At 40.3% G+C, this 15,960-nt stretch overlaps 2 protein-coding genes across 4 annotated transcripts in view; one reads left to right on the plus strand and one right to left on the minus strand.

The window, feature by feature from the left end:
- Positions 1-3,035: 3,035 nt before the first annotated feature.
- Positions 3,036-14,104, minus strand: LOC116636427 (eukaryotic translation initiation factor 3 subunit L-like). Its single transcript, XM_032411192.1, is given in 6 exon segments — positions 3,036-3,508; positions 3,547-3,786; positions 3,789-3,957; positions 3,960-4,084; positions 11,222-11,329; positions 14,008-14,104. Coding segments are annotated over 6 exon segments (1,212 nt in total).
- Positions 9,459-15,960, plus strand: part of LOC116636134 (lithostathine-like) — a 20,126-nt gene continuing 13,624 nt past the window's right edge. The window contains exons 1-2 of one of the 3 annotated variants that reach the window (XM_032410585.1): positions 9,459-9,911; positions 10,603-10,639. The gene's annotated coding sequence lies outside the window, so the exon portion shown is untranslated. The remainder of the gene's footprint in view (positions 9,912-10,602; positions 10,640-15,960) is intronic. The other 2 variants (XM_032410586.1, XM_032410584.1) reach the window with 2 other exon arrangements.

Genomic DNA, 15,960 nt, shown 5'->3' on the forward strand with positions numbered 1-15,960 from the left:
GTTTGAATTTCTGCCAAATTTTTTCTTGTGATTGAGTTCCAGTTTTAGAGCATTGTGGTCTGAGAATATGCAGGGAATAATCTCAATCTTTTGGTATTGGTTGAGACCTGATTTGTGACCCAGTATATGGTCTATTCTGGAGAAAGTTCCATGTGCGCTCGAGAAGAATGAGTATTCTGTTGTTTTAGGGTGGAATGTTCTGTAAATATCTATGAGGTCCATCTGGTCCAATGTATCATTCAAAGCTCTTGTTTCCTTGTTGATTTTCTGCTTAGATGATCTGTCCATTGCTGAGAGTGGAGTATTGAGGTCTCCTACAATTAACGTATTGTATGACTCTTTATTTTGGTTAACAGTTGGCTTATGTAGATGGCTGCTCCCATGTTGGGGGCATAGATATTTACAATTGTTAGATCTTCTTGTTGGATAGACCCTTTAAGAATGATATAGTGTCCTTCTGTGTCTCTTATTACAGACTTTAGTTTAAAATCTAATTTGTCTGATATAAGAATTGCTACCCCAGCTTTCTTTTGAGGTCCGCTGGCATGGAAGATGGATCTCCATCCTTTCACTTACAGTCTGGATGTATCTTTAGGTTCAAAATGAGTCTCTTGTAGACAGCATACGGATGGGTCCTGTCTTTTTATCCAATCTGCAACCCTGTGCCGTTTTATGGTTGCATTTAGGCCATTCACGTTGAGAGTGATTATTGAAAGATATGAATTAATTGTCATCATGTTGCCTCTGAAGACGTTGTTTTTATAGATTGCCCCTGTAAATTTCTGTTGTAGATCACTCTTGGGGTCTTTCTCCTTTTATAGAATCCCCCTTAATATTTCTTGCAGGGCTGGCTTAGTGGTCACATATTCTTTCAACTTCTGCCGGTCGTGGAAGCTCTGCATCTCTCCATCCATTCTAAATTAAAGCCTGGCTGGATAAAGTATTCTTGGCTGCATGTTCTTCTCATTTAGTACCCTGAATATGTCTTGCCAGGCCTTTCTGGCTTGCCAGGTCTCTGTGGATAAGTCTGACGTTATTCTGATGTTCCTCCCTCTGTACGTAAGGAATCTCTTCCCCCTAACTGCCCTTAAGATGGTTTCCTTGGTTCTAAGATTTGCAAGTTTTACTATTACATGCCAGGGTGTTGGCCTGTTTTCCTTGATCTTAGGATCCTCTCTGCCTCTAGGACTCAAATGTTTGTTTCATTCCCCAGATTAGGGAAGTTCTCAGCTACGATTTGCTCAAATACATCTTCTAGCCCTCTCTCTCTCTCTACTCCCTCCGGGATTCCAATGATTCTGACATTGGAACGCCTCATAGTGTCACTTATTTCTCTGATTCTATTTTCATGGATTCTGAGTTGTTTTTCCCTGGCCTCCTCTTTTCCCTTTTTATCTATTATACTGTCTTCCAGGTCGCTTATTCTCTCTTCTGCCTCAGTTACCCTAGCTGTTAGATTATCTAGATTGGATTGGATCTCATTGATAGCATTTTTAAGTTCTGCCAATTCAGCTTTTATTTCTGCCCTTAGAGACTCTATGTTGCCATTAATTGATTTCTCCATTCTAGCCATTGTCTTCACAATTGCTAGCCTGAATTCCATCTCTGACATCTTGGTTATGTCTGCATCCATTTGTAAATCTGCAGCATAAGTCATAATCTCTGAGTCTTTTCTGTTTTGGAGGCTCCTCCTCCTAGTCATTGTTGATGGGTGTTTGAGGGAATGTATAGAGTCCAAATTATTGACCAGAACCCAAGCAAGATGCACCTGTTTTCTTGGGACCTTAGGGTTGCTGGCCTCTTGTTTTCCCAGCCTGTCTTCTGTGGGAGGGGCCTGCCGCGCTGTTACTCAGGCAACCCTGTTTGGGTGGAGTTGGCCTTCCCCCCTGTGGCGGGGGATGGGCTCAGCGGGAATCAGTTTTTGGGGCTTTTTTTTCTCTGGCGGCTTTCCCTGGCGGCTTTCCGCGTCTCTTCTGTGAGTCAGAGCAGAAGAGACCATTTCCAACCCTCTGCCTCAGAGCAGAGAGACCGCAGTCTGTTCTTCAGTGAGCTCTCCAGGCCACACTGTCTCTGTTTCTGTCCGTGCTGCTATAAACTGCTCCCAGTCCTGCCTCCAGGTCGGGGCACGTCTCTGCCCTTTGTGCTTCTAAAACCGCCAGCCGCTCCCAATTCGTGGCGCCCGCGACTCCGCTGCTTGGGGTTTCCACCCCGGGGGTTGCAGTTCACCGGCACGACCCCGGTGCACCGGGTTTCCAACTCGGAGGCTGCAGTTCGCGTGCGCACGACAGTTGCTCCGGTTTCTGTCCGGGCGGCTGCAGTTCGCGTGCGCGCGACCCCGCCGGTCTGGTTTTCCACCCCGGGGGCTGCCCTAAAGTTCTTTCCCGACGCTACCGGTCTGCGAGTCTGTGCCCCGTCCGCAGCGCGCGAGGCTGTCACTCACCGGTGGTGTAGGATCCCCACGTCCAGGCACCCTCCCAACGCCGTTTATCCTCTGATATCTGCCCGCAGGATCATGGCTCTCCGCTTCGTACCTCAAAACCAACTGCCTGCGATATTCTGTTTGTAGAGATCCAGATCTTCTTACATCTCAGGCTGGTTTCATGGGTGCTCAGAGTGGTCTGGTAGTTATCCAGCTCAATTCCGGGGACCAGTTGAAATAGGGTCCCCTACTCCTCCGCCATCTTTCCAGCTTCACATTTTTTTGAGGGAAAAAAACGGGACTCCTAATGTTGGTCAGTCTTTTTACAGATAAGAAAATGGAGGCCATGGGCATTTAAGCTCCTTATTTTTCGATCTCCTTAAACAGCATTGACCCAAGAAACAGCCTGTAACCCAGATGATCTTTTTTTTTTTTTTTTTCTGACTCCAAAGATCTTTTACTGAGACCTATTTAAAGCATTTCAGTCCTTAATTCAAATAAACTTCAACTCAACTGAATGGCTGATGGCTGATCTAGGTAAAGGCTTCACAGTGACAAAAATATGCTCTACCTACAGAGACCTCAAAATAAGTTCCTAACTAGAGTGTGAATGTACTCAGGGTCTCTGTCCCATCTTCTTCAGGGTTTGACTGAGCTCCTCAAATTTGTGAATCTGCTGGATAAAGAAATCCCCATAGCGCCTGGCGACCTTGGTGTCTGTGATGTGGATCATGTCCTTATTGATGTAGAAGTCAACCTCAGAGGCCGACTGAAATTTGCCATCAAGGGCAGAGATGCCACTGGTCCACACCAGGTTCTTCATCTTGTGCTTGAAGACAAGGAGCTGGATCCAGAACTCCTGCTCTATGAGGTCTAGGAAGCCAGCCAGCTTGGCCACAGGCATCGTGGTGTAGAGTTTGAGGAAGCTGCGGTTGGTAGAGAGCTGGGCCTGCTGCTGCACTTCATTGGAAAACACCTTCAGCTGCTGCAGGAAAGGCTCCTTGTGGTAGTTGGGGTGCACATTGTCGTAGTTGGGGACCAAAGGCAACAGGAATTTGGGGCACGAGTAGCTGAAAAGTTCCTCATAGACTTTCTCATAGACCTACGCATTTTTAACATGTGTTCACCCTTCTGCATGCATAGCATCTTGTCCCCATATTTCTCCCGCAGCTGCATGCGGTACATGGTGAGGGTGATGGCCAGCAGTACATGCATCTGCTCATTCTGCTTGTTAATCATCTCATACTTGTATGTGGTCCTCTGGAACATGCTCTTGGTCCTCTGGATGTGGAGAAGTATGTTGGCAAAGACCCGGATGGCATCCTGGTAGTGACACATCATCAAATATGCAAAACTGACATAGTATTTGTGGTGACCTGGCACTCAGGCACCCGAGAATACATGCTCTTCTTATTCAGTTCGATATTCTCCAGTACCTTGATGGCCTGGTAGTAATCCCCCAACAGGGAGTGCAGACGCAGAAGCCCCACCAGGCTGAAATACCCAAACATCTTGTAAAAGGTGTGCCGTCCATACTCCCGCCAGCCACACTCTCAGAGTCACCTCTGCTTGCATACACCTCCAGCTGCTGGTTAATATTGGACATGTCTACCAGGGAGTGAAGGACATTGAGGACACTGTGAACATTCCAGATTTTGGGATTGTCTCAGCTAAATGCAAGTGATGGCAGCTGACTCTTGTTATAGCAAGCTCTGAATAAACAGTCTATTTGTTGTAATATGGTGGTCTTTGTTTATTTCCACATAGTGCATTATCTCTGGGTGAGAAAACACAGGAAGCGGAGATAATGTGATTTCCAGCACTTTGCATGCTTCAAGATGTGGAAGAATGATCAAAAAAGTTTTTCCTGGGGACTGGTATTCACAAATGGATGAGGAAACAGATCCAGAGAAAGGAAGCAAATCTTGCAATGATGTGGGAAACAATCTAGAGAAGAGGGATGTTCACAACACCAAGGTCAATTGAACCATCTCACTCTCTTGTTCTAAAAATATAAATTAGAACCTGGGGCACCAGAGTGGCTCAGTTGGTTGAGCATCTGACTTTGGCTCAGGTCATGATCTCAAGGTCCTGGGATGGAACCCTACATCTGGCAACTGGCTCCTAGTTCAGCAGGGAGTCTGCTTCTCCCTCTCTAACTGCCCCTCCCCCACACCTCGTGCTCTCACGTGCTCTCTCTCCACATAAATGAATAAAATCTTTAAATATATATATAATATATAATATATACATATATATAAATTAGAACCATAAGAGATGCTGAGAAGAGATAAAGGAGTATGCATCCCTAAACAAGAATCCTGCAATAACAACAACAAAAAAATAGCTGAGCATACAAACCCCTGACCCCAAGCCATCTCTACAAGTAAACTGCACTGCAGTTTTTGCTGAGATGGCATAATTTCCACTTCCCTAAAGTGTAATGAATTTCCTTTGTGAAATAAGTTGGTACCTAAAGTGAACATTTTGACAAATTTCAGAGAAACTGTAAAAATCCCTAATGTTACTCAATTCTTTACTCATGGACCAAAGCAAAATGGTGATTAAGTATGAGGCATTCACAGGCAATCCTGTGAAATAGATACTGTTCAAAGATAATGTATAGAAAAAGGTAAAATCAGACTCTCATACTGATTGAACACATGTTAAAAATTTTATTTTACTCATATGAGGGAAGCAGGCAGAAATTATAAGCAGTTCAAAAGAAAAGTCAAAACAGCACAGATTTATTTATATGGGTAAAAGAAATGTCAAAATGAATTGCAAATGGGACAAAATGAATTGCAAATGGGACTGTTTTGCCCACAGGTGGGTGGGAGTGGGATCACATCACTACTAGATGGGAACATATACATCACCTACAATTTATATAAAGAGTTGCAAAATAGCTCAAAGACAATGACAATGAGCATGGCTAGACTCTGATGATCCAAAGGGTATGCTGTAGATGGTGCGTAGTTTTCTACTGAAATAAAGAAACATGTTCTTTATTTAACTCTACCAGAGAGAAATTCACAGGGTTAATAGAGTCAGAAATAAAATCATTCCTGAAAAGGCACTGAATAACAAGAGTATGGCTTGAGTCTATGTCAGAGCTGCTCAATTTGGAGTGACCCTGTGAAAATACTTAGAACTACCTAAGTACTACAGATTTGTATGTGTCACTTAAAAGGCCTAAAAGGGCTACATGTCAAACTCTAGATACATAAAACAGAGTCCACTCCCACACTTCCACCCTGCCCTGACATCTCTACCCCAAGTTTATTATTTATCTTTTATATTTTAGGTCCTAAGACTTTCCTTCAGCAATATTGAATGAATCACCTCCATATGTGGGGCCTTGCTCTCTCTCTCTGCTATGAATTCAGAGATGGCAAAATTTACTTCTTCCTCAGATGATATTACCCACCCCTCTGTCTCAGACTTGTGTGGCAAAAAAAGTTGATGGCAGGTATAAACATACTGAAATCCCTGGGGTATAACTGTTTGTTTTCTGGTTCCAAAGCAAGCAGCACAGAAAGGATGGGTAAAATGAAAGCTTTTCAGATTAGCAGGACAAAATTGAGAGGAGTTGGTACTACCTGTGGTGGGAGGGTGAGTGATACAGGTCATAAACACTTTGTTTATGCAAAAGCCCTATCCTCCAAAGACCACCAGAGACAAGGTTTTACATGGGCAAAATCAGATATAATAACCCAAGTCAGCAAGGGAAGGTACCCCAAAGGAACTATGTGCTGCTATCCAAGAGGGAGGAGAAATGCATCTTTTGTAAAATTGCGTTCCTAATGAAAGATTCTGAGAAGGGTCCCATTTCTGTATTGGGTGCTATTTCTGAGGTAGGATTAGGAGAAGCAGCAATTAACTAGTGATTCAGTGCTATCATGATGTGAGGGAGGATTACCAGTTGGGTGTCCCTGGTAATAGATAGGAATAGCAAATGGACCTAGAGATATGATTGATAAGAAAGCAGTAGTCACTCGAAGAGGGGATCACTGGGCATTAAAGACTTCTCAGAAGCACATTGTGAGTGCTTCGAAGAGAGCAACCTGAATTCTCATGCCTACCAACTTATAGTTCCTTCCCCATGGTGGCAGTTCCAAAGGGCCATGTTAGCTTTATTCTCTAAGCAGGGCTGTTGAAAGAATCCTAGAGAACAGGGAGTTCATAAAATGTTGGCAATTTGTTGGCAGAATGGCAACTACATCCTCTGAGAAATCATGAAATGAACTCCCTGCACAGTAGGAAATTTGTGTATTAACTTTTGACTCCCTGGAAACTACTAATAGCTTAATGTTGACTGGAAGCCTTATCAGTAACATGCATAGTCTATTAACACATTTTTTATGTTATACACATTATACACTGTATTTTTATAATAAAGTAAGCTAGAGAAGAGAAAATGTTAATAAAATCATAAGAGAAAATACATTTAGAGTACCGTACTGCAAAAAAATGTGTATATAAGTGGGCCCATGCAGTTCAAATCCATATTGTTTAAGGGTTAACTGTATTAAAGCTATAAAGAGATGTATGGTAACAAACATTTCATTAAATGCTCTTCTGTGTCAGACATTGTGCCATTATAGATATTATCTCGTATTTGGAGTACTCAAGAATTATAGAAGTACTTATCAAGGTTTTTAATGTCATGAATTAGATATGGGATGGTATAGTAGGGTTGCTAATTCTATATTTTATTAAAAAACAAAGTAAAATAGGGATGCCTGGGTACCTCAGTCGGTTAAGTGTCCGACTCTTGGTTTTGACTCAAGTCATGATCTCATGGGTCGTGGGATCAAGTCCTGCATTGGCTCTGTGCTCAGTGGGGAGTCTGAGATTCTCTCCCTTTGGCTCCTCCCCCACCTCTCTCTCTCTCTAAAATAAGCAAATCTTAAAAAAAAAAAACCAAAGAATAAAACAGAACTTACCATCTATCCTCATCATTATTTATAAATACAAGATATTCTAATATTTCCAAATATATTAAAAACATAATCACAGGGGAAAATTTTAATGAGCTAGCTTTATCTCACCAAATTCTTTATTTTTCCCTGAAGAACATAGTACAAGCAGTTCAGAGCTGCTATTACAGAACACTCAAGATTTGCAGAAGTGGAAAGAAGACCTTCACTGATTTAAGTCAGAACACCAGTAGTCACTTCTTTCTTACTTGGTTGGTTATGGCTTCCTTCATCACAAAAGGATGAGATATTAAACGATATAATGTGACAGCTGTTATGCTGAATTTCTCTTGCCCTGAAAAAAATTGCCTATAATGAAGATATGGCAGTGACATCTGCAGGCTGTGTGTTCATTTGGGAAGAAGGCTCCACATGTTCCAGACAAAACAGATGCTTATTGTGTTCCCCAGGGACTCTCTCACAAATTTCTGCCTTTGTATCAGTTTCCCCTCTTCTCTTTCAAAAACAGATCCTACTATTTTATCTGTAAAGCAGCCACTGAATTAAATGTTCTCCCAAGAACCACTGTGTTTAGGTTGGCAATTCTGGGTTTTAACACAACTGTCACCACTGACTCCTTGCAGTTGATATGAACCACAGTAGCATGCTATGCTAAACAAGGGACAAGAAAACAGTAGGATATGAAAATATCTACAATAGTGTAGACTACTTCTCTAGGAAGCAGCTCACATGGCCAAGCAAGAGTATGACAGATAAGACACCACAGTTCTAAGTGTTGTCATTCACTCTCCTTGAATCCAAGTGAGAGGATTGGGCAGTTTTATAATTTCAAAGAAGAGAAAATGATGGTAAAGGATGCATAGAACTGAGTTGGAACTAGTAAATTCACTCCAAGATAAAAGTGAGGGAGATTCAGGGGCGCCTGGGTGGCTCAGTCGGTTAAGCGTCTGCCTTCCACTCAGGTCATGATCTCCGGGTCCTGGGATCAAGCCCCACGTGGGGCTCCCTGCTCAGCCGAGAGCCCGCTTTTCCCTCTCCCTCTGCCTCTCCTCCTGCTTGTGCTCTCTTGCTCTCTCTCTGACAAATAAATAAAATCTAAAAAAAACTTAGAGCAATATTGACACCTCTGCTCAAATTAATTAATAAATATCCTTCTCAGTAGACTCTCTTGTCAAGGAAAAGTTCTTGTTTATTTAACTCCCTTTTCCAAAGAAACCATATGAACGAATAAAAGTCTAAAATAGTACAGTAAAATATATCTTCAACCAACCTGCCACAAGTCCACATGACAAACTTAGCAGAAACACAAAATCTGGATCAAATAAAAGAAAGAAGCTACAGAGAACACTTTACATGTTGATCACAGTGCAGAGGTCTGAATATAGATGAAAGGAAAGAAAAGGCCTTGAAAACAACCCTTTTTTGAAATGATGAAAGCAGAAGGAGAGACATAGGAGTTCTCCATTTTGGTAATTTCATTTTACTCTTTATAATGAAAATTTCAAGTACAGACAAAGGCAGAGAAAATAATGTAATAAACAACATGTGTCCATTCCTCAGATTTAACAATACTCAACTATAAATGAAGCAGGCAGAACAGATTTGGAGATACACTGGGTCTCTGGTGGTAGATCAGTTCCCTACATAAAATTAGCTCAGCTTCTATATTTTTACTTATACAAACAACCAAACAAAAACCCTACTGCTAAAGCCATTAGGGTTCTTCACTCAGGAAGAGTCCTAAATGATACGAGATGAAGCAGGGCAGAGAATACTGGGCAACAATGAGCTGAGATTCAGGTTTGCAGGTTCAGGTGAAAGTCAATTGAAGTAAGTTAATAACAATGCAACCAAAAGTTTGGGGACCAAGGGGATTTCACAGTCACTCACTTGCCACCATGAAACTTGCTCTCCTCAAAGCAAGGTAAAGGATTAACTCTGAGGTAGCCTCACACTTCTAATCAAGGGAGCACATACAGCCCTCTGGCAGATGGTATTGCAAATTTGGCAAGCACTAAGAGAGAGCTTACCCGAATTAAAATTACCAGCAGCCAACTGTCAGTTCACTCCAGATACCACTGCCACCTCCCACACTCAAAAAACACAAGATCTAACCAAGATTACAAACCACAAATTCAGTCACTAAGTGAAAAATGAAAAGTATCCAGGGAAGCGAAGAAAGAAGCTGAGTGGAATCCTCCAGTATTTTTTCTAAGGCAAAATAACGACACAGATAGAACTTCTACTCAAAGGTATGTAAAACGACAATCTGGCCTTGGATCTCTGTAAATACACTGTGTCAAACAAAAAGAAGGACATAGACATTAGAAGTGAAGTTCAAGTACAGAATACATGTTGAAATCCAAGAAAAAAAAAAAACCCAGAAGAAAACTTTTGCAAAATTGTCTTTGTATTCTCAAAAGAACTAGAAGCTATCAATGAAGAGAGTACTGAAGATGGAAGATACAACGACATGGAGAAAAAGTTATGATGGTGGTATTTTTTCTTATTCTTGAACTTCCTTCATCTAGCTCCATGTCATCTTGACAGTAAGTATTCTTTTTCTTTTTCTAGAACTCAGAAGGTTCTGGATTCAGATAGTCCTTTATTATAAAGTTTTATTTTTTCCTTGACTAATTTTTCTATTCTTTTTGTTCTGTTTTTCTTCTTCAATTGGACGAATTAGAAATCTTTTGGTCTCTATGGCCTGTATTCCATATATATCATCTTTTTATTAAGATTTAGAAGAAAAACAAAAAATAAATTTATCATAGATCTGAAAGTAAGGAAGCACTAAGGACTAGACCTAAGATGACAAAGAAGCATATCAGTAACTTTGAGGACAGGCTTGAGAAATGGTGAAAATGTAATGGAAGACTAAAAAATAATTTAGTATAAACAAACTAACAAATAAATACCTGAACCCAGGTAGAAAGATCTTATGTTCTACAAAGGAGGGGGAAATTACATTACTCTCACTCTTCTCCACAAAATATTAGATTCCAGAAGAAAAGAGACCATTTGCATAAAAAGCTAAGGGGAAGGTCTATTCTAATAGAATTTCATAACCAGCCAAGATATCATTTTTAGATTTAAATAATGGGAAGTAAAGGCTCAATATTTGTAGTACTCACAAACTCTTTAAAAAAAAAATAAAGCAGTTCACTTTTTCTTTAATTAACTAAAGTTCATATTCTATTCAAATTTCTTCAGAATTTTCCTATTTTTTTCTATTCCAAGATTCTCCTGCATTCCTGACTCACAAAACTGTAATAAAGTAAGTATTTGTTGCTCTAAGCTGCTAGTTTTGGGGCATTTTGTTACATAGCAATAGGTAAGCTATTAATTACAATTGTGTAGCCCCAAATTAGGTAGTGTGGTTTTTCCACTCTGCTTGCACTTTTCCTAAGTATTAATTTACTATATCTATTCCCTTTGCATTTTCACCTAATGTTTTGAATTGATTTCAATAAACTGCATGGTTTGAGCATTTTAATTTCACTAGTGAGCCTTTCTGTTCCGTGACCTCTGACTTGGAATCTACCATTATATCAAAGCAATTTCCCACAGCAACAGCATTATTATCAATGGTGGCTGCCACAATTCTCACAAAGTCTCCCTCCCAATTCTGGGGGCTAAGGATGTGTAAATAGTTTTCCTGAAGGTGCTCAGCTGGTTCGTTAGGAGGGATTTGTTATTTTTACACAGAGTAAATATGCTGAAGAAGCCTTGGAAATAATTTGAAGAGTAAGGTAAATTTCCAAAGAAAATTTAGAACTCCACCCTGAACATAAGCAGAAATTGCTATCAGTGCCGGTCACAAGCTGATCCAGAAGCATTTCTTGATCAACAGACCAACCTTTGACTCTTCTCAGACTGACTTCTAGATATAACTGCAGCTGACCCCTCATTTTGTGTTTCTTCTGACCTCTAGCCACAGTCACAGACTGAAGCTTAACACTGTAACCTGTTTCACAAGTATAGGGTGTCAGGGGGTTGTGGTTGTGTTAACATTGCCTAGTCCCATTTCTGGGCAGCTACAACTCAGTTAGGATTACTCAACTGGTATAGAGGTGGGAAAGAACAACTCAGAAAATAAACAGTGTTCAGATGGTATTTATGGGAAAAACATAAATCATTGACCTCAAGTCAACAAGTGGTTATTGAAGACTTAACTATGTGCCAGGTTCTACCCCAGGTGCTATGAAAAATAAAACAATGACTAAGACTCAGTTCTTGACAAAAACCTTTGAGACACATTTACTCATGAGTGATAGAGTCACAATTTTTCCTCACAAGAGAGCACGGTGGAAAGGATGACACCATGAGGCAGATGCAAGTAAGAATGCTGATGACTATACTCGCAAGTGGATGATAAGTTTTGTGTGAGGCCCACACCATGTCATGTACTAGAGGAAAATTTTACTTCTTATATAAAAACTAATGTTTAGAGTTTTTTTTATAGTTTCCATAAATAATAACCACAAATTTGGCAACTTAAAAATACGTTTTATCATCTCACAGTTCTGTGGGTGAGAGATCTGGGCAGAGCATGGCTCAGCTGTTTTTCTTTTTAAGCTTTTTAAAAATTTATTTATTTGAGAGAGGGAGAGAGAGAGAGAGAGTTAGAGAGAGCACAGCGGGGTGAAGAGCAGAGGGAAAAGCAGACTCCCCGCTGAGCAGGGAGCCTGATGCAGGACCTGGGATCATGACCAAGAGCTGAAGGCAGACACTTAACCAACTGAGCCACCGAGGCGTCCCTCAGCTGTTTTTCTACCCCAGGTTTCATAAGGCTGAAACCAACATGGCAGTAGGGCTGTATCCCTTATCTAGAGGCTCTAGGATGAATCTATGTCCCAGCTCATTCAGCTTATTGGCGATATTCAGTTCCTTGTGATGTGGGACTGAGGACCCTGTTGTCTTGCTGGCTGTCAGCTAGGGGCTGTTTTCAGATTCTAGAGAGTAACTACATTCCTTAGCTCATGTCCCTCTTCCATTTTCAAAGACAGCAGTGATAAGTCAAGTTCTTCTCACACTTAAGATCTCTCTGTCCTCCCCTCCTGCCTCATCTTTCCTGACTTCTACTGCATCTCTTTGACTTTTCTGCCTTCTTCTTCTCCTTTTAAGGGTGTATGTGATTAAATTATGCCCACCCAGATAATCCAAGATTATCTTCTTATTTTAAAGTTAGCTTCTTAGTAGCTTTATTATATGTGCAAAGTTCTTTTACCACAATACCTAGCTTAGCGTTTGAATAACCAGGGGCAGAAATATTGGGGGTGGGGTGGGGAACATCTTTAAAATTTTGCCAACCCCAATTCTCAACAGAGCTCCTGCACTGAAAAAATGCTGATTTGTTCCTTCAATACAAAATCCATAAATCACAGATTCTTCCAGGGCTGGAAATTTGCAGAAAATGGGGTGAAATGATGGGAACTGTTAATCCCATACAAATGTAAAGACTAGAATGATTTTGCTGTTTAAATATCAGTTCTATTTGGAGCCAGCAATCACAGATGTCAACTATGTGTTTTAAAAAAAAAAATCAATACATTCCTGGAGTGATGATCAGTTAGAAGGGTTATAAATTTCATGTATGGCTTACAAGAAATGGATAGGGAAACTTGCCCAGTATATTGACTATTTTGTCTTTGAAATGTAGCCATCAATTATAAAGGCCTCTTATGCAGAAGAAACCAGATTTATGACTGTTTGGAGGAGGAGCAGGGGTATAAGCCTTCACTGAGCTTTGACTTGGGGACAGAAATTGGTGAGTCATTATTATAATCATGTCTTTTGGCTTTATGTGTCAGCAGAGTAGGTTTCTTGTCCTCCCTGTGTTTTCCTCCCAGGGCAGAGACAAAGGAGGTGAGGAGGTAAGGAGGCCCAGCAGGCTCAGCTAGCCAAGACTTGCCATGAGGCTGTTCATTTCAGGAGGCCAGGCTGCCATGGGAATTTTTATTATAGATGGAAGAAACAAAGACGCTCATCATTTTGGCCATTTGAAAAACACTTCTTGATTTTCCAGGTTTATATTTTTTCCTATTTGGATAATATGCAGCAGGTCTTCATTAGGGTGAACAGATAGCTTGCTAACTTCTCTTTTATGAAGTTTCGCTTAGGAACACATGCCATGGTTTTAAATCAGGGAAAATTGGGTGCAGGATCTTCCCTTTAGAGCCTTAAACAAAATGAAGATATTTTATTTTAAAATACAATCACTTAATTTAATAATTTAAAATGTTTAGGTTTGCCTGTTTGTTGTCATTATAAAACAGGGCAATCAATGCCTCTAGCCACTTTCTTAGAGTGAGAGTTGGAACAGTGCCAGGGAAGGTAGCACCGGCCTTGGGTGAAGGACTGCACTGCTAAAAGCTGGAGCCGATCACTACTGTCTAGGAAACTGGCTAGAAAGTGGGTAATTTCCTGAGAAACTCTACGGCCAAATGTAACCATGTGTAAAAAAGGGAATATCACCTCTACAAAGGTGAACCATTAATTTTATTTTCATTTTTGAGGAGTACTTTACCACGGTTGAAAAAAACTAGGTACATATATATACACATATATGCATCTATACAAACATATGCGTGTATACATACACATACACGTGTGTGTACATGTATGCATGAGGTTTGCTCCTACTTTTGGCCCCGTCTTCTTGGATTCCTACCACCACCCCTTGTTTTTGAAGGGAGCTTTCTTTATTACTGTCTTCTTTATCCTTTAAGAGTTTTTTCATGCATATAAAAGCAAGTATTAATATATTGTCTTATCTCCTTTGTACACAAAATACAATATACTCTGGTCTGTACCTTTTTTTCACTTATAATCATACCTTAGAAATTTTTCTCATCAGTGCATAAACAGCTTCTACATTCTTTTTTATAGCTACATAGTATGGGTCCTCAATTCCTCATCTGCATTTCAGAAAAACAAAATAAAACTTTAAATTGCTCAGTATTTCACTCCTAGATATATATCTAAGAATAGAGTGTACACGGACATACTATAAGACATGTGATGTTCCTAGCAGCACTATTCTTAAAGCCAAACAGTGAAAATTACCCAAATGTCCATCAGTAGAAGAAAAGATAAATAAATTGCAGTATATCCATGTAATGAAACGCTAGACAGAAATTAGAATGAACAATCTACAATTACACAAAATAATTTGAACATATCTCACAAACACAAAGTTAATTGAGAGAAGCCAGACACTAGACAGTACATATTTTATGATTCTATTTATATCAAGAACAGAAAGATGCCAAACTCATTTATGTATTTGAAGCCAGGGTTCTGTGGAAGCAAGCAGGTGTGGATCTCCTGGGATGTTGGTAATTACTATTTTCTGATCTGGGCTCTGGATGCACTGATGTATTGTTATTGAAAACTCATTAAACTATGCATTTACCATTTGTGAATTTTTATATATGATAAATAGTTTAAAGAAAAAGGAAGAAGAAAAAGGCGTTAAAAACCAAGTATTTTGGGGGCACCTGGGAGGCTTAGTTGGTTAAGCTCCCGACTCTTGGTTTCGGCTCAGGTCATGATCTCGGGGTTCTGGGATTGAGTCCCATGTGTAGGTCTACACTCAGCGTGGAGTCTGCTTGTCCCTCTCCCTCTGCTCCTCCCCGTGCTCCTTCTCTCATAAATAAATAAAATCTTTAAAAAAAAAAACCCCACACAAGTATGTTTATCATTCACTTGATAATTATATTGGTTTCCTATTATTGCCTGAGCAGATTACCACAAACTTATATTCTTTAAATAGAACAAATTTATTATCTGCAATTCTGTCGTTTCTGCAACACAGGCTGTGGTTCTCTGCTCCAGGTCTCCCAAAGCTAAAATCTAAGTGTCTTCCTTTGTGGAGGCTCTAGGGGAGAATCTGCTTTCAAACTCACTCATGTTTTTAGCAGAATTCAGTTCCTTGCATCTGTCAGTCTGAATTCTCCATTTTTTTAACCTATTTTTTTTTATTATGTTATGTTAATCACCATACATTACATCATTAGTTTTTGATGTAGTGTTCCATGATTCATTGTTTGCGTATAACACTCAGTGCTCCATGCAGGACGTGCCCTCTTTAATACCCATCACCAGGCTAACCCATCTTCCCACCTCCCTCCCCTCCAGAACCCTCAGTTTGTTTTTCAGAGTCCATAGTCTTTCATGGTTCATCTCCCCCTCTGACTTCCCCCTTTCATTCTTCCCCTCCTGCTATCTTCTTCTTCTTCTTTTTTTTAACATATAATGTATTATTTGTTTCAGAGGTACAGGTCTGTGATTCAACAGTCTTGCACAATTCACAGCGCTCACCATAGCACATACCCTCCCCAATGTCTATCACCCAGCCACCCCATCCCTCCCACCCCTCACCACTCCAGCAACCCTCAGTTTGTTTCCTGAGATTAAGAATTCTTCATATCAGTGAGGTCATATGATACATGTCTTTCTCTGATTGACTTACTTCGCTCAGCATAATATCCTCCAGTTCCATACACGTCATTGCAAATGGCAAGATTTCATTTTTTTTGATGGCTGCATAATATTCCATTGTGTATATATATATATATATATATATATATATAT

This window comes from Phoca vitulina, unplaced genomic scaffold, assembly GCF_004348235.1.
Source record: "Phoca vitulina isolate PV1807 unplaced genomic scaffold, GSC_HSeal_1.0 scaffold12, whole genome shotgun sequence".
Taxonomy (NCBI): domain Eukaryota; kingdom Metazoa; phylum Chordata; class Mammalia; order Carnivora; family Phocidae; genus Phoca; species Phoca vitulina.